This window comes from Amphiura filiformis, chromosome 12, assembly GCF_039555335.1.
Source record: "Amphiura filiformis chromosome 12, Afil_fr2py, whole genome shotgun sequence".
Taxonomy (NCBI): Eukaryota; Metazoa; Echinodermata; class Ophiuroidea; order Amphilepidida; family Amphiuridae; genus Amphiura; species Amphiura filiformis.
In genome coordinates this window covers 42,387,583-42,407,600 of record NC_092639.1, presented here as the reverse complement: position 1 = coordinate 42,407,600, position 20,018 = coordinate 42,387,583, and the positions used below count along the sequence as shown (strand labels likewise).

The 20,018-nt window shown below is 37.3% G+C and overlaps 1 protein-coding gene across 1 annotated transcript in view; it reads right to left on the bottom strand.

The window, feature by feature from the left end:
• The window catches only part of LOC140166231 (PAX-interacting protein 1-like), a 29,658-nt gene extending 9,745 nt beyond the window's left edge, over window positions 1-19,913 (bottom strand). Inside the window, exons 1-11 of the mRNA XM_072189632.1 lie at window positions 19,710-19,913; window positions 11,811-11,948; window positions 11,216-11,323; window positions 10,395-10,508; window positions 8,971-9,610; window positions 8,406-8,497; window positions 5,562-5,657; window positions 4,829-4,969; window positions 3,575-3,696; window positions 2,550-2,734; window positions 1,176-1,219 (exon numbers count right to left, since the gene is read on the bottom strand). Of these exons, the coding sequence (XP_072045733.1) occupies window positions 1,176-1,219; window positions 2,550-2,734; window positions 3,575-3,696; window positions 4,829-4,969; window positions 5,562-5,657; window positions 8,406-8,497; window positions 8,971-9,610; window positions 10,395-10,508; window positions 11,216-11,323; window positions 11,811-11,948; window positions 19,710-19,826 (1,797 nt within the window). The 5' untranslated portion in view covers window positions 19,827-19,913. The remainder of the gene's footprint in view (window positions 1-1,175; window positions 1,220-2,549; window positions 2,735-3,574; window positions 3,697-4,828; window positions 4,970-5,561; window positions 5,658-8,405; window positions 8,498-8,970; window positions 9,611-10,394; window positions 10,509-11,215; window positions 11,324-11,810; window positions 11,949-19,709) is intronic.
• Between the last annotated feature and the right edge of the window lie 105 nt (window positions 19,914-20,018).

The window sequence follows — 20,018 nt, the reverse complement described above, 5'->3', positions numbered from 1 at the left end:
TAACTATCATCCTCGTGTTAAATCGGATCATCTGTTTTGTGTTTGTATGTCTGTCTGTTTGGTAACTATTTAAGAGGGCCCTGCACCCCACGCTCCGCGTTTAGCAGGGTCCTCGTCAATCACCTGATTTAACCCTATATTTTCAGGTTGATTCAATATTACTATTGTTATTATATTAGTTATTTATTACCATGATTTTATTATCATTATCACTATTATTGCTTCTGCTTATCATTATTGAATTACATTTGTACATTGTATTATTGATTGGTGATTGGCAAAATAAAATATGAATGAATGAATAATGAATATGCACATATTTATCGATGCAGTGAGTGAATCAGTACTTAAAGCACCAAAATATTGTGGGGGAATTTTGCCAAATTTTTGAAGAAAGTACATAAAATCACACACAATAATGCTTTCATGCAAAATATGGCTAAAGGTGTCGGTACTTTTCCAAGGCAAAAAGCAACTTTTCTAGGCTTGTTGACATGGTGCCTTTAGCAAAGAAAGTATCCTATTACTAAAACCTAACTTTTGAGACATTTGTAAGTTTGAAGGTGAAAACTAACCATAGGGTATGCTGTTTTTACCTGCATTCGGCAATTTCAATAATTGCAACAAGCCGAACATGAACTGTCTTTGGAGGGTGTGGTGCATTCTGCAATTTCAATCATTGCAACAAGCCGTACATGAACTGTCTTTGGAGGGTGTGATGTTAGATCAGGCCCCCTCACCTGGTGGCGTCTTGCGCCACTTGTGGCGCTTTGGAGTCAGTCAAAGTGGCGCATGCGGTAATTTAAATGATTTTTCACATAAATCTTGAACAAAAAGGGGTGAAAATGTCCAATCTGCACTTTGAAAACCTTGAAATCCATGAGCTTCTAGGGGTGCTGCCCCCTGGACCCCCGATAGTACCACTGATTCTTACCTGCTATGCATACACGCTACCTCACAGAGTCCTCCCTTGACATTTTGGCACTTCATGATCACTAAACTTTTCCAGTTGGCACTTCAAATAAACTAGTTGAGAAGGCCTGTGTTAGATGCTATATCTTATTTAGCTATGCAAATACCCAGACTGATGTGGGTTCCAAAAGCTCATGGTCTTCCTTTTTGGATTTTGTGAATTAAAAAAAAAATAACCAAGATATTCTGATTTAAACTCTTACCTTTCTGAGTGCTTGTGATATCTTCAAAGGAGTTGTCCAAGGTTCTTTAAGGGGGAAAAAGATAGCAATCATTAAACATGGTAAATGAACACATAAATGTTGCTTCTGGCATCACTTGACACAGAGCACTCAACTGCGCTAACTCTCTGTTGTGCACACTTGCGCTATTTACACTATTTTTGAGTTTGCTAACGCACCCATTATCATCGACCCCCATAGGCAACATGCCCACCTTCCGCGGTATGGGGACAACAAACAACTCGGACGGTTAATGTGTTCTCACTGATCTGCTTCAAAAGCAACTTTTTACCGGGACAATTCCCTCATAAAAATGAATAATTTTACACTATTTTGGCTCATAATCAAGGTAGATTTTGGCCCTACTCTAGCCAAAACAACAAGATGCACCAGGGCACTTCGGGTTGATTTTCTGCCAAGTAGATCGAGCTGGCCTGCCTGGTAAAGCCCCACTAATGACTTTTCCATTTAAAATACACACACACACGCTGTGGAAGATTTCCAGAAGCACATTATGTTTAATATAATTGGACATTTTTGCTAGTTTTATGAGAAAGTCCACTTGATTGATTAAATTTACAAAATTGTACAAATTGGTCTAAAATTATACAACTTTTGAATTCCAAAATTGTCCATACTGATACCACTTTTTATGGATGAAAAAAGTTGGCTCTCATAATTATTCAAACTGCTGAATTTGGTTGAAATTCAAAAATATTCCACATGGGGGGTTTTGTTTTAAAATGGAATAGCCCAATTCCTTATAGACTGCTCTGCATTCCCTTTTTGATAAACAATTCATACATTCCATACATAAAACACAACACATCCCCAGTGATGCCCTGTCCGGAGAAAAAAAGGGACTGCTCTAATTGGAATATGACCTTGTGACCCACCATATCTTAACACATAGACTCAACCTCTTTCATCTTCAATCTGAGATGAATGTTAATGTAGCAAAATTCAATGTGGGTGGTAAGTCTTAACCAATAACAGATAGGCAAGCATACATGTTTATCATTTCTTATGCATAATGCATTATGCACATGCATTAACCCAACCCACTGTGAATCCAACCCACGTGGTCCAGCTGGGTAGCTCTATCTGGGTCAGGTAACATAAACCACAGGGTCTGTGCATAAACAGCTAAGGCTGCATTTTTAATGAGGTAGCATCATATCCCGTATTAGAGTGCATAGTTCATTGTATATTCCAAACATAGTAGACTACTATTTCATGGATAGCTAGCTATTGGATCAGAAGAGGATTGGTGGATTTTCCATGGTCAGTGGGATTAGAGGAATGATAAATTAAAATGGTCTACTACAGTAGACTAAATTTGCTACTGCAACTCACCCATCAAAGGCATCCTCTGTAACTGGTCAATCTTAAAAGGATCCGCCAAATCATACGTCTGGTATCTCAGCTGACTTATATTACGTACATTCTCAATGTTACCAAGTACGTTATCACTTAACCATTGCACATTCACGTAAGGTTTCCGCCACTCCAATGCTTTTTCATACTTGGATCCTTCTTGCCTGAGTAAATCATAAGTGGAAAATACATTACTGGGGATGAACTATTTAGGTGTTTTTTACTAATTATGCTGGAGCAATGCTCATGAGCGAAGCTGCCAAGGGGCAATTTACCAGTAATTGGGTTAGATTAGTGGCTTTGGTTTTATTCCTTTTTTGTAGAGAAACTGGATTAAAGTTTGTTGTATAGTCAAATGCAGCAAACCTTTGACGAGCGCGACTACCGTGATGTTGCAAATTCGGCGCTAACAACGCGTACGGGTACGGCGCACAATTCATTCATAAATTTCCACTTAGCAACAACATATCGCCTTAGCAGCCAATCAGAGACAAGTCGTGTAGCGCAGTAAATCTGTGATGTATCCTTACAATGCGCTACGTCAAAGGTTTACTGCATTTTAGTATAGTCTGTGGCTATCACATGTCATCACCCCATATGAGTAATCTTTTGTTGTCTGAATTAGGCTATTCCATTTAATATCCAAACTACCCCTGTAGAAGATTTTGGAAATATCTTCCACAGGGGGAGTATGAATTTCAAATGGAATTGACACATTGAGCAGTTCTATTTGAACTCCATACATCGTCTGATAAAGGTTCAATCTGAATCTTCCATAGAGGGAGGGTGAGTTTCAAATGGAGGTGTCTAATGTGCTAATTCCATTTGAAATTCATACTCCCTCTGTGGAAGATATTTCCAAAATATTCCACAAGGGTAATAGGGATTTTAAATGAAATAAGAGGATAAGAGGTTGTACTAAGGATTTGTATTTACATTACATGGTTTAGTGGAGGAGGGCGATAAACTATTGGAAATATTGACATACATCAGTTACACCTTACCTATTGCATATGAGTAATGTGTTTCCTCTACTAAAGAATCCAGTATACTTGGCCCCTGAGAGTTCTACCAGGGTCTTCACATCATTGCGCTCTATACCTTCAAAACCTGTTACTGCTATTATCTAAAGAAACAAATTAAGCAAAATATGAGAAATATTCAAATTGTTTATAAATGATGTCCAGACACACTTATTATAACAAATAGGCTTGTATGACTAGGGTGACTAGAGTCATAGTCATGTCTATTGTAGTCTGTCTTGTCTCAAGTTGAGAGTAACTAATGCTATGTTGGATTTCACAGTGGCAGATTCAAATCTTGTGCACTAACCTAATCCTGTGGGGCGTATACACACAAGTAGAAGGGTGTTTTGTCCATACGTTAACATCGCAACCCTGTAAATGCACCAATTTAAATCTGCCACTGCGAAATCCAACATGGTGCTATTTTCAACTTGAGACTAGACATGCTACAGCAGCTGTCACAACTGTTAGCCAGGGTTGCTCGATTTAAATCCCCGTTTTTATTTTTAATCTGTGATTTAAAGCGATTGTTTTCATTATGGACAAAGTTGTTTTGGTTATATAAGTGAGTGTTTATAGATGAGGCTCCCCTGATGTGTTGTAGTAGACAATTCCATGCTTTGGCATATGCAACAGCATAACTGTGTTCTCAAGCAACAGAGTGGAATTGTCTTTTGCAAGACATGAGGGATCATTTGAAGATCTGAGCGGGCAAGCAGTAACAAAAACAGGAGAACATTTGAGCAATGTATGGAGGTGATTTAATCATTTAAGGCCTATTCAGTGATTTGCTCATCCAAAGGATAGTAAAATCATGGCACCTTTGTTTGTGTTATAGATGTATACATGAAAATGTAGATGTGCTAACATAGCCTGCTAGTGGTTAAGCCCAAAGCTGTATACTGAGCACAAACTAAGACAATATTAATGGCTTATCCTTCACTTTTAGTCAATTTATACACAATTTTTACACTGAATGGGCTTGTAAGTGCCTTATACACAAGAAGCAAGATATTTCATCCCTCACTGCCCCTAAGCCTCTGACAATGAGTCTCTGTAGTATTGTTGATGGGCAACATAAACAGAGGATCTCAGGGCTCTAACGCAGACAGTATTATTAGGGGTAGGGATAAGAGTTACTCTATGTGCCACAGGAAGCCGGAGCAGTTCTGATATCCATCTTTAAAAAAACAAACCATACAAACATACAAGGAAATAAAAATGACCAATTACCTGGTCTCTACATGGCGATGGCTGTAACGGATATGATGTAACAGGAAAGTGAAGCGCCCTCCATGGTGGTTGCATCTTCTTCATTTTTAAACAATCGTTGAGCCAGTTGGCAGTCACACAACGCTTGCCATCTTTTGTAGCCTATACATGAAATCAAGCAACAGAACATTATTTTTAATAATACATAGTGTTACACATATAAATATTGATTTAAGATGGGTGACCCAACTGACAGTCTCATCACCCACTTCACCCTATAAAAATGCAGATTTTGGTATCAGGTGCAAGCTCATATTTTTCTTGTTCATAATTCCTGTGAATATTTGTTATCATTTAGGGAGTATGAACATGATATAGAGTAACTTGGTAGATTGGTGGTATACCACTCCGGAAGTCATGTACTGATGTATGGACAGGGATGTATGAAGGAAAAAAATCTGGAAAAGTGTGTGAATTTGGGCTAAAAAGCCCCAAATCAGACTGAAAATATATAAAATGCGGAAATTTTGACCCAAAAAATTGGGAAATCCAGATTAATGTTGAAAACTTACATCCCTGTATGGGGCACCGCGATATACATTTTAGCTACTATAATCCTGCCTGCTTTGGCTTCGAGAGACCAGATTGTGTTTGAAAATAACACTATCAATAAAAATATTGACAACAAAAAAAACACCAGGCAACTATGGCATATATCACGTTTTGCATAGACTGCTGCTTCAAATGATCTTACCAACTTGAAAACTTCACTTTTCTGTGTATCACATAAGACATGTGTGATGCGGTCTGAGTAGCAGTCATCAACAATACCACCATGGTCACTAATCACCTAGAAAATTAAATGAATAAATAACATGGAATATGATCAAAAATCTATCTTGGGGATCAATATTTATTATTATATTTAGTATTTGCATTTGAGGGTTTTGGGATTTAAAAATATCTTTTACTTTACCCCTTGATAAATTTGTGACTATTTTTGCATTTTTGTCAAAAAATAATAACACACTGGTAACAAAAGTTATGTATATTATAGGGGCAAGGAATCCAGTTACTACATTGGAATTTCAGTGACTCAAGACAAGCGGTACCTTATTTATGATATGAAAAGAGGTTCCGCTAGAATATAGTATGATTAGAGATGTATCGTTCGAGTCCGGACTCGGACTCGAGTCCGGACTCGAGTCCACTTTTTGTTGGACTCGGACTTGGCTCGGACTCGGACATGAAAAGACTCGGCTCGGCTCGGACTCAACAGCTCGGACTCAAAGCCGAGTCCGGTCCGAGTCCAGTCCAATTAAATCCATGTAAAATGTGAAATGATAAATCTAAGAAATGTCAAAATAGATCTCAAATTTGTTGACTTTACTTATTTGAACATTTTCCAAATTAATTGGGGGGCTGTCAAATCTGTGATCTGTCATATATCCTACATATCCAGCAAATTATTTAGATTTATCTGTCACTTAGCAGAATCATAATTATTATTGTTATCATTAATTTAGTAATGAAATAATTGATAATTAATTGAATGCATAATTTGAATATTTGGACTATAAAAAATATCTAAGAGTTTTTTCATGGAACTTTCCAATCCATTAAAATTTAAGAGAGAAACATGCACATGCACTGGACCCTACATCTCAGCTCCCACTCAGTAAATTGGTAGGTCCATGACAGGGCTACGGTGTCTGTAGTTTGTGTGTGCTCAATACTCACAGCACATTTGTGTGGGACAATTTTGAAAAGATGTTTAGAATTAAAGGTGAATTTCTGTTAGTATGATTATTATTAAGATGATGATGATAAAGATGATGATGCAGAGATGCCAACATTAACATCCCGAAAATAGAGAGGATTCAAACAAAAAATAGGGAGACTTTCAAAATTACATGCAACTTCAAGGGCACAAAATTTGCCAGAAATAGGGAGGTTGCCAAACTTGGGTGTCAAAATGGATAAAAATGTTTACAATAATAGGGAGCCTCCCTCTAAAATGTATTTGAATACATTGCAATTCATTTACACATCTGTATGCTTCACACAGCCTAGTGACATTTCTCTAGTCCTGAGTTTACATGTAGTGTGCCACACACACACAAATACCCCCACATGACTGCTGTCTGATACAGGTGGTCTGATACATGTAGTTTTTACCTTCAGGAGTTACATGTAGCTGCTCATGGTACGGGTATGGTCTTTGAAGTATTGTATGTACCATGTGTCCGGTTGGTTGACCTGGGTTGAGTCTTTGAAATGTCAACTGTGTGGGCTGTGGGGTGAGGTGGGGTGGGGTTTGGTAGGGTGGGTGTGTATAGGGAGAGCGGTGTGTGGTGTGGTGTGGTGTAGTGAGTGACCCTTTGACCAATGACCTTCTCTTTCTGCAATTTTATCATCAAAATGCCTTAAAATTATGCGGAAACTTTGAAATTTTCTTTTTTTCAGCAAATTTGTATTGTAAATTTTCAAATTAGAAACAAAATATAAAATTTTGCTCCATTATTTGGAATAATGACCATTTTTTTCAAAATTTTGTACAAAATGACCCCCTTCTTTCAAAATTTTATACCCAATTACCCTAGCTTTTTCATTATGTTATACCCAATGACCCATTTTTATACAAATTCTTACTTAGAAGCAATGCCAGTAGGCAGATACATGTCACATTCAAGTTGCATGACAACCCCCCCCCAACCTCCGGTCATGGACTCTGACCGAGTCCGGACTCGAGCCGGACTCGAGTCCGGACTCGGTCTTATTTTTGTTGGACTCGGACTTGGCTCTGACTCGGACACGAAAAGACTTGGACTCGAGTCCGGACTCGGACACAAAAGGACTCGGACTTGGCTCGGACTCGGATACAAATGGACTCGGCTCGGCTCGGACTCGGACAAGCTGGACTCGGGTACAAGTCGACCTCATTTCTTCACATATATATAACGACCCACTTGTCTTGAATCACTGAAATTTCAGCGAAGTAATTGGATTCCTTGCCCCTATTTAGTAAATCCCATAGGAAAATGGCTGGAAAATGACTTGTGCCACCCCCCCATCAGACCTGGTGCCCCCCAATCATGGTCAGTGCCCCCCCCAATATGATGACCCACGCTACGCCACTGCTATGCATGCTCTCAAAATGTAAATAACTGCTGTTCTTCTCTGCCAGAAACTGGAGTTATTCTGTTTATGAATGAGGTTAATGACCGCATATGATTTTGTGGGCAGACATTGAAATGATTTATGCACGGGCAGGTTTTATTTGTGTTTTCATCCAAATTCACTCCAACTTAAGATTTTACATATTTCTGTACAAAAATAAACAGGTTGTTATCTATAGACCAGTGTGTGCATTGATATTGTCATTGAATATTAACAAAATCATACCTAGTTATTAACCTCTCATCGGGTGTACCCAACTGGAAGCCCATCAACCACTGATATTTGGGCCCTTGACAAATTCTAAAATATAAGGGAAAGCATAAGAAACTAGGATGCATTTGGCTCTCAAGTATGTACGTTTGAAATGCGTTTAGCCTCCATGTGGCCCTGAAACAAATAAAGTTGCCAAAAAGTTTACCTTTCTCCACGTATCAATATACTGTTGCCCAACAAGTTGTGGATATTCAATAATGAGGAAGATGCAACCTAACATACAGGTCTCTGGCATGACTGAAACACAAACAAATGAACAATGTCAATACATAACTACCATCTCTGAAGTAAATTTTAAGAAAAATTTAAAGAATTTGAAGAGTTGGCCAATGGGAGAAAAAACAAATTTTTTAAATCCATTGCTTGTTCAATCAATCAATCAATCAGCTTATCATTTGTTCAATCAATCAATCATCTGTTTGATAAACTGATCATCAACTGATCATTTGTTCGATCAATCATTCCATCGATCAATCAACCAATCAATAAAATAAATAAAAGAATGAACATAATATGAAAGTACAGGGGCACATTTATTTAATTTGCAAATCCAAAATATTTGTCATTATGATCATGAATCCATGATGGCTATGTTAATAGTAACCACCACAAAATCTATATTCCACAACTTGCTCACACAGATCATATGAAAGATTACATTGCAATATCTTCATTGTTGTTAGTGAGTCCCCATAATAAATACCACTTACTGCTGTATGATGGATCATGCCCATAATATCTAACTTCCGGTAATAATGGCGTACTAAGTGTCTGTTCTCTAGCTTTATTCTGCGATGCCATTCCAGCAATAGCACTCAACACCTGTGACAGCTGCCGTCTCTCCCCACCCTGCTGCTGAGGAGCATGCTCCCCATTGTTTGTAATATTCCTTAACGTTCTCGGGAACTCCATCTCTGGAAAGTTCCCCATTAAGCTTTCATGCGTGATTGTCAAAGCAGGCTCCTTCTTTTTCCTCGGACGCCGTTTCTTTTTCTCTTTCGGTGGCTTGTCTTGCCCCGACAATAGAATATCACTGACTTTCTCCACATCTTCAGCCCACGGTGCAGTAATCTTGTACTGTGCCTTTGAAGCCTTAACCACAGACGGTCCGCTTGATGAACTCTGTGATGTCTCCTCAACAATGGATTCCTGGGAAAGCTGCTCAGTTTTGACATCAGCAGCAGCAGTCTCCTTTTCTGTAGGGGATACCTCTTCAGGTTTATCCAAGATGAGTTTGGGATGATAGATCTTCTCGTCTTGTAATTTTTTATTGTTGATTGAGTCCACGACCCAGTCTGGCGTGACAATCTTGATGGTTGATTCATGGCGAGTTGCACAAGCATACTTGGCCTGTAGGTGAAATAATACACAAAAGCAAGTGAATAGATGATACACTGTTGTCAATCTTACAAAAATTAGTCTCACGAATGGTGAGAGCCCTCAAGATCTTATTCTGTGTATTTCATGTCACAACTTGGCAGGGTTCGATTTAACTTGTGTTGTGGAGCAAAATGCTCCCCATTTTGGACAATCTGCTACACAACTTTCAGCTTGTATAGCAATTTTTTACAATGTAAACGTATGCTAAGATTATAAGAACATCACCTAAATAATGTTTGAAAACACTAAAAATTGCTATACAAATTTTTCTAAGTAAATCGAACCCTGCAACTTGGTCCCATCATAGACATTTGAATACATGAATACAAAACCCAGATTGGGCCTAACTGTAACAAAGTCTTTATCAGTGTTGTCCGGCCCTGCCTTTCAGAGATGAGCCATGAGGAAAGCTTTTTGCGGGTTTTTTGGTCCTGTAGAGTTTTCGAACTCGTGACCTCTCACAAGTACCTTAAAGAGGCCATCCCATTTTGGTTCAAGTTCCTTATAGGGAATTATTCAAGGTTGAAATTTATCCATGAAAATTCTGTTTTGTCTGTCATCAAAGTAACAGAAAGTCAATTCCTCTGTGGCAACCTGGCCAAGTGGGATGGCTCCTTATAACCAGTGTGCCACACTGCTCCATTAACATTAAAAAATACTTTTCATAAGGTTGTTTTACGTTATTTAGAGACAAATCACCCATTTATCCCCACATATTTTGAGCACTGTACTAGTCTGTACACAGTCAACTTACCCCATCAGTTTTTGGTGTTACAAGATGAGTGCACTTCTTGTTCAAACTCAGCTGACAACTACCTCCGTAAAAGGCTAACATGGCCCATAATGCATTGCGATCACCTTGCGGCATCTGTCAACAAAAAGCATGACCAAATTTATAAGTAATCTTGCTTCAAACTCTCCATCTGCTAGTATGGAGTACACATTCATAAATATAGAACTGCACACACATATTAAAATGCGACCTCTGTACCATAATGGCAATCGTACACTTGTGAAAGCTTTTTTCCTTATGGATCTAAATGTGACACGATCTGGTCCAATATGGAGGCCAAAGGAGGCATTTTTGAAAATTTAGTTACTATAATCATTCCCTTCTACAAACATTAGGCTATCATTCTGAAAACCCCAAAGGTCAAGCATACTTGGTTCTAAAGTTATGAAGTTTCGTGACAACTACTTTCTTATGTATATTATTGTTTTTTACCTCCATATTTTTGCTTTTATCGCAAATTGGCTCCACAAGGCATACCAATGGGACCACATACCATGCGATATTATAAAATCGATATTGGATATATGTAGACATTGCATTTCCTGCCGATCTAACATTGCCTCTGATTGGTCAATTACATGGTATTTTCACTTTAATCACCAATCATAATGGAGCTTTGCAAATAATTCACCCTGATTTTCTTTTTTGCGTCTACAGTAAAATTATTCTAACAATGTTGCTGAATGCTGATTAGGCCAATTGATAATGAAAACTTCTTTTGGCCAATCGGCAGGTAGTTCTCATGGGGAAAAGCCCTAATATTTACAAACTTTGTTCCTCACCTGTGACAGACATGCATTGATATTAGAAAACAATTTGCTGGTCTCTGGAGCAAATGCTTTTGTTGGAAGCAACTTTCTGCATCTCACTGACATTGAAATCCATTGGGGCTGAGAAAATAAAATATGAAGAAAATTATAGTTGATACTGATATGTATTGTTCCAAGTTGATAATAAGATGACCACCACCAAATTTTTCCATTCCCCAGATAAAAAAAGTTTAAATCCAATCCATAAAGTACAATTTCCATCAAATTGTTATTAATTTTGTTACCGGTATTCCTTACCAAATATGATTTCTATCCATTTTAAAGTGAAATAATAACATAAAATTACAGATAATCAACTGCAGTATTTGTAGTAAATGACAGGAAGCCCACTTGCTACATTTATATCATGGGTCGTTTAAAATGGAGCTCTATGGGGAATTTAATATCGAAATTATGACATTAATTCAAACTTGCAATTGACTTTGTATATGTCTAGTGTAAAGTTGATTACAAATGCCAAAAAATTGGGTTTGAACAAAAATAGACCAATTTCATTTGAAAATATCATATATTTTGGCTAAACTAAGGATGTATAAAAAACACTTACCGATACTACTGGCAGCTCAAAGAGATCCTTGGCTTCACTTATCTCTGGGTGATCACTCTCAGTGGCAATGACATGTGTCACTCTATCAGTCAGATAAGATTCAACTTCAGCATCACTTTCCTCCAATAAAGATTCCACCTAAAATCAAAATTAAATTGGAAAATTAAATATTGTATGATTTCTGAAAAAAAACTCACTGTATTGCACTCAATATCAAGTGCCAACAGATATTTCTCTTTAATATTCATCCAGGGTTGAACAATGCAGCTATGTCATTTTGAGTGCTGGGTGGCATTTGAAAATCTTGCATATTTGGCCAATGGCCATTTGTTGTCAAAATTGATCAAAGTCTTGACTAATTCAACAAAATTGTGCAATTTTGGACTCTGCAGTTGAGTGGTGGACTCCAAAACTGAGTGGTGGGCTCTGCCACCCACCACCGCCCACTGTAGCTACAACCCAGTATTCATCAATAAATGATTAAAGCTGTTTTATGATATTATGTGCATCCACATGGACACAAAACACTGTGGTAACATAACAAGTCATTTTTTGAATGTTCAAGACACAGTAAAAATCCAGTGCTATATGGTGCGACCGTTTTAGTCACATTGGCGACTGAATTTTTTCTGATGGGACTAAACCTTCAAAAGTTACAACTTGAAAGGCTGCTAGTGCTAATACATTGTAGGCCTATGCTAGCAATATAAACAACCTGACCAATAAATTGCCATTATCTTTCGGAGTATTAAATCCAGTCTTTTCAGTGCGATTATCCATCATTGTGCGTACTCACCGCATTACGACATCGGCACATCGCCATGATAAACAAAATACAGTGCACAGTATTCAATGACATATAAACTGCTCAAATAAAGAAAGTCCGCAGTCATGTAACCCGTCCTACACCAAAACCTGATCGTGTTATGAACATTTAATTGATAAAGTTGTGCGCAGAATCTTGTTAGCTCCAACTTGATACCAAATTTGCCACCAAAAACTCTAAATTCAGAGAGATTGAGACCAGTATACATGTATGAATTTTGGTGCATTTTCAAAAGTTGCAAATTTAAAATGGACCACGCGGAGCTGTAGAGGTGAATGGCACAGCGCGACCATTGACATAGCCCGAAATAACCGCTAGGTCATATCGATCGCATCGTGCCCTAGTATTCATCAGTAAAGCACTGTAGCAATCCATGCGTTTTAAATTAACAATTAAATAAAGCGCGCACTTGGGATAGTCGACATGGGTTCATCGTGGGCAAGCAAGCTTGACCACATTGCCCTGCTAAGCAATTTCGACCGCGTTATGATTTTGATTTGCAACTTTTGAAAATGCTCCAAATGCCATAAACTGGTATCAGTCTTTGTCACTTTTGAGTGTTTGGTATCAAATTTGGTATCAAATTAGAGCTAACAAGATTCTGCACACAACCGTATCAATCAAATTTTCATAACAAGATCAGGTATTGGTGTAGGACGGGTTACATGACTGCGGACTTTCTTTATTTGAGCAGTTTATTAAATGTACATACGTAACATCATGTCAAAGGGAGATCCATACAAATACAAAACATCATGATAATATATCACAACCGTATATATCCACAAAATGATTCACTTTCATAGTTTCAATCTATGATGATTTACATATCGTTTCATTGTTTTGGTTTACAATATATTGAAAGTTCTAAATTTGGTCAGTACCGTACAAACAATTAGCTCGAGATACAATTGGATCTAAAATACAAGTTTACATTTTATACTTTCTTACATTATCTTGCTGTGCATAGGGCCCCATTAAGGGATCTAAAATGAGCGTTTATTGGGTTTCGACAGTATTTTTTGTGGGACATGAGAGCACCTCAGACCTATCGAATTGCATTCTGAATACGAAGCATGTCTTTCTGATATCAAATAATTTTCATTTTTTGAAAATCACAATATATAATACAAATTTTATGACAAATTATAAAAATTTGATATTTTTCAAATTTTGATATATAACAGTCCTCGAAGTAAATTATATAAATCTAATGATATATTCTTAAAGTGTATGTAGCAGGAAGGAAAAGCCGACGGTCAATTGAAAATTTTGACCTTTCATATTGAAGATATGGATTTTTTTTTTTTCCAAAAGACCTAATTTTTTTTTTGTTTTTTTGAAAAAATACATATCTTCAATACTAAAGGTCAAAATTTTCAATTGATCGTCTGCTTTTCATCCCACCTACATACACTTTAAGTATAAATCATCAGATTTATAAAGTTTACTTCAAGTACTGTTAAATATCAAAAATATCAATTTTAATGATTTGCCATAAAATGTGTATTAAATTGCAATTTCAAAAAATCAAAATTATTTGATATCAGAATGACATTCTTCGTATTCAGAGTGCAATTCGATATGTCTGATGTGCTCTGATGTCCCAAAATAAATACTGTCCAAACGTTCATACCCCAGCCCTTAAAGGTAGAAAACACAGGGTTTTTTAGAACAATACAAATACGTAAAATATTCACATGATTTATGACTTCACACGACCTTGATGTTACTCGAGAACTCCAGCTTCGAATTTGCATGATATTGATAATTACGCATTCGATGCTCGAGTGTGTTGCTATCGTTTTTCGGTTGGACAGCGGTGCAATTTTTTTGTACCAGAGGTTATGTAAGCTGTTTATGTTGAAATTTGGATGAAAGTTATTTTGATGAGTCAACTGTATCTTTTGAGCAAATTTTGCCTATTTTGGACAGTCTAAAATTTTGCTGAAGTGTAATTTTAGCAACATATTTGATGCAATCACCTGTTGTGATTGGCTGTGTCTACTACTGAACTTCCATTGCTTTACATGGTATCATGCTTCAGCGTATTCAAAATAGGCAAATCTTGCTCAAAAGATAGAGTTGACTCATCATCGTTTATAGTTGCCCACGACCCCACGTCCAACTTTGTTTCGTCTGCACAGACATCGACTATAGTAATTTAGTATTATCATACTGACATTTCTTTTAACGGAATCACTCTTCACAAAGTTGTACAATAACATTGTGTAAATCGTGAACAAATGTAGCACAAAATCACTTACAAATTTTGGGTCCAATATCCTTCATTATTATGTTTTGATGGATCCAAGTTGTGATAATATTGGATCCAAAACATAATAATGATAAAATTGATGCTTCGCCCAATATTTATTGGTCTCGCTATGAGTTATAAAATATTAGACTCGACAACGTCTCGTCCAATATTTTAAAACTCATAGCTCGACCAATAAATATCGGCTCAACCGATCCAATTTTATATCAACGTCATCATCTGATTTCATTTATTTACAAAATCCTTGCAAATGAGATATTTTGAAGAGAAATACGGCCCTATGAAGTCTATGGCACTAGCAAAATTATGATTTTCACAGGCCCTGGATGTAGGTTTGATCCACCAGTCCTTTTCAACTGCTACATGTATGTAGGCCTATGGTCATTTGTTTCGAGATCAGGGCCAAGGGTCTCCGGCTAGGGACTCGCTGCCTCATTGGAAATCATTTGACGGCCTCTTGTTTTATCAGATTTTTCATTGAAAATGAAATAAATTTGGAAAATCAAAAACTGATGCAGCATACAACTTCTTAAAGTTCTTACATGTAGGTACGTATATAGTATACTCATACTATAGAAAGCGTGCCAATTTAAGCTTCCTGTAATATCTATTGCACATAACATACGAAGTCACAAACTTACAAACTGCAATATGCACTTCAAATACAGCAGACCAGCGGTTAATTATTACCGATCCTGTAGAATAACTTACATAATCGTCAATTTCATGGAATCCCGTTGATCAGAAAATTTGTGCAAATGTCATTTTTATCTGTCAAATGCGCTGTTGATGTGCTGATTGTGCTCAGAGATTTTATGATATGCTTGATAAATCCCTGATAAATCACAGGTGTGAAACTGACTTTATACCACTCGCTCGCTTTCGCAGAAAAGCGAAGCCTCCGGCTACCTCGTGGCACTGGGGCACTACGTCATCATGGACGTGTGCAAAATTTCCGACTGGTGCCACATTTATTTATAAACAGTTTTGTGATTGGTTGCAAAAACCATTCATTGCAATCGGAAGCCAATCAATGAACGTGACTGCCTTTTACGGTATAAATTAATGTGACCCGCCAGTAAAGTACGTCTTTTCGAGAGGCGAATTCACATGGTGATCCAGCGATCGAGTATAAATCAGCATGACAACTGCTCGCACAGGTGCAATAACAATACATGGACACAACACTGACATTTACACAATGAAATAATGAATTATTTATGACATGCATGGGCTGGATTTTACGATCGAGGTAAGGTTTTCGGCCTGTCCCTGCATGAATATCCTTTAGTTTTCAGCATCAAAATGATCAAGGATACTTGTGATGACCAGTTTTTTGCGGACACTTTGTCTTTGATAACAGGTGATAACAGGTAACTTTTATAGTATATAGGTCATAGGGTAGAAACAATAGTTGTACAATTGTACAAAATATACATTTTGTTATAGGCCTAAAATGTTTACAAAAATATATTGGTCCACACGTTGCGCATTAGTACGAGGAACCCATACCGTAGTAGCTCTGCACAACGGTATGGGATGAAGTGTATACAAAAAGCTAGTGCAACGTTGCACTAAATAATACAAGGCTCCTGAAGCTAAAATAGTTGCATGTTTGTCATAATATTAATTACACAGCTTCTTGTACTACTTCTTGCCTAAACTCTTATGCTTGTAATTGTAATTAATACCTCATTATTTATCCAGAATAAATAAAAATTCATTAACACATGATCCACATCGGCGCAACAAAACTGAGATGGCACTTCAGTGCAAACTTAGACAGGGTTCATAGTGTCAAGACCACAGTGAAATCAATGACTTTTAATGACTTTCAAATACACTTTTCAATGACTTTTTATTAAATCTCATACCTCGGATGTGTTGAACAGTATTGTTTGTACATCTTAGAAGTACCAGTTATGTTTGTACCTCTTAATATAAGTACCAGTTAGTTTTAAATATACATTGATACTACAGCCTGCAGGTTCAGCTGCTGAATTCGGAAGGTTACTCAACTAATCTACTGTTCTAATTTATCTAACGGGAAAGTATAAAGTAATACATAATAATCACATACCTGCCAACCCCAGAAACCCCAAAAGTGGAACACATATTGCGCGGGAGCACTTGTGCGACCGTGCATATAACAGCGGAGGTTCAGAGGCAAAGCCCGGTGGGGTCAGTGGATGAAGCCCCGAAGCCAGAGGGTTTTTACACCATTTTGACCTGTTTTGGACTTTTTTGAAAAAAATGCTTCCTTCATCCTAAAAAGGGTTTTAAATTTTCAGTTTCCTATACTATTGTACATGAGAGAGATTCTTCAAAGTTTTTTTTTTGCCTGTATAACATGGCCTACATGACCGAAATTGATATATATAATGCGCAATATAAAAACGATGATTCATTAAATTTTTGCCCCCCCACCCACTCCTTCAGCTATGTGGGTGGGGGCCCACATGGGGAGGGGGTACTAATGTGTATTTCAACGCTCCTGGCTTGTTTTACACTTTTAATAAAAAGTGCTTCCTTCTTCCAGAAAATATGCTTTAAAGTTTTCAGTTTCCTATACTTTTGTACATGAGAGACATTCTTCAAATTTTTTTTTTTTGCCTAATAACATGGCCTACATGACTGAAATTGATAATGCATAATATAAAAACAATGATTCATCAAATTTGACCCCCCCACACCTTGGTATGTGGGAGGGGGCCCACATGGGGGGGTACTAATGTGCATGAAGAATACATTGTATGATAAAAGTAATTTGTAAAATTCAGTATGTTAAACATACAGAGTGATGTCACTACAAATTGGGACTAAAATAGTAAGCCTATCCCAAGGGAAATACATACACACACTTACCCACCCCCACCCCACCCCAAGTCCACCCCGACTGACGGCCACACAAAGCCAAAGGATACAGCTAAAAGGTTCATATCAAACATTTGACCCAAGTTTGCTTCAATTTAATTTAGACTTAAACATGACTTGATATTAGAGTATACATATAGGCCTACACGACATCAGTCCAGCATCATCTCAAACGTCATCGTTCATTAATACACATTACATACTTCTTACTAAGGTAATATTCATTGAGGAAAAAGAGATGAGTTTTGAGCATAAAACCTGATAACATGCAGGTCCGATAATCGACCAAAATGCATCAATTTTGGGAGTCTTTTGGGCATGAAAAGGTGACCACATGCATGTTAAATGAGTACCATTATCTAGCCTAGTCATCCAGTCAGGGTTCTAAGGAATTTTCATTTTAAAATTGGAAATATATGTGTCCAGAAAGAATCATCATTAATATTTCTTTTTTCTCGGGAAAAACGGAACATTCCGCTTTTTACCGACTTTGAGGTTTAAAAAGTGTAACAGTTCTGCCAAAAGCAGAACGGTTGGCAGGTATGTAAATCATAAATTAAATAAAATAATTATTAAAATACATCGTATTTTTATTTTTTCCTTCATACAAATATATTTCAAAGACTTTTAATGACTTTTTTTACTTTTCTACAAAATTTAATGACTTTTAATGACTTTAATGACCTTGCTTCAAATTCACTGACTGTTAAGGAATTTAATGACCGCTACGAACCCTGTTATCTTAGATAGGGCAGCAACAATACGAAAATGTCATACTGATAAATGATGTGTCTGTTTTGCCTGTTATTTAAGTTTGTGTTGCGAACTAGTTTCGCATGCATGTATTCAGTTGTTCGACGTAGGCCTATAAGTTGCTATTGGGGAAATATCGAAATATATGTCTTGATTCCCCTCGGCGCAAGCGCAGATGGCTCATTTTTAGATGACGTCACCACCATAATCGGTCGGAAAAAGCATCCGACTTTGGATTTATGAATGAAATTTAGCAGCGGAGTTTCCGGAGTTTTCCGAATTATGCAAATACGCAACCTATGACCTTTTTACGTCAGAATATTAATTTAAGCATCATGGCGCCCACTGAAAAAAAAAAAACTGATGGGAATTGATTCAGTTTTCAGCAAATCATGCTACTTTTTGAGCAGCTTATCGATAAATAATTCCCACGAATGTGAGCACGAAACCACGATATTTTGAAAATGTATGCAGTGGAATGTGGTTAAAAAAATGACTTATAAATTTTGTTTGGGAGTCGGGAAATTAACTGTAGTAAAATTTGACTCCTCAGAGTTGTTGGAAATTTTTGTTTGAAATACCGTAAGTCAAATAAAAAATTGTTTATATTTATACGTTGCTAATACGTATTGCATTGTTCGAATTGTCTACGGATATTTCAATGGAAAACAAGAAATAGCAAAATATCAGTAACATCCCATTTTGCCGTAACCCCCCGCCATGGTCGACTTACATAGGGTTCTTTTCATGCTGAACACGATGGCGCTATTCACAACATGCGATACTCAATCGTTTAGCCCGAAGAGCATGTTAAAAACATAATGTCTCGTTATGACAGGATTACCCGACATTGCAGGACAGCAAAGTCCGGTTGGTAAAGGAATTCCTGTTATTGCGGGACAAGTAAGTATGTCTCGTAAAAACTCTGTGCGCCCGTACTGATTTAACTTAAATTTAAAACAAAATAACATGATAAATAACCTTTGGACTTGGTGCAAAAAATTGCACCGCTGTCCGACTGAAAAACGATAGCAAAGCACTCTAGCATCGATTGCGTAACTATCCTGTGCAAATTCGAAGCTAGAGTTCTCGAGTAACGTTTTAGACGAAATGTCCATGAGCTCGTACTGGTGGCAATGCTTCCAAATTTTGCACCATTTTCACTCACCGATTCATCCAAGCTGCCGATAACGTAGTATTTCACATCTTTGAAGAGCTTCAGCTCCGTTGTTTTCGGTGCAGACGTATCTCCACCCTTTTCTCCATCTTCGGTTACCTCACTCATCTCGATAAGTCTCAGCGATCAGGTGAAATTCATAAATAATTTTCTGTATTATACACTCGATTTTCATTGGGACGCCAAATCAACACCCACAGTCAGAGAAAATAAAGGTAGAGAAGCGACACTCTCTGCAAACTGCCTATACCGTGCTATACCGCAGTTGAAGACATCTAATACAGCAGAGTGAGCAGACAG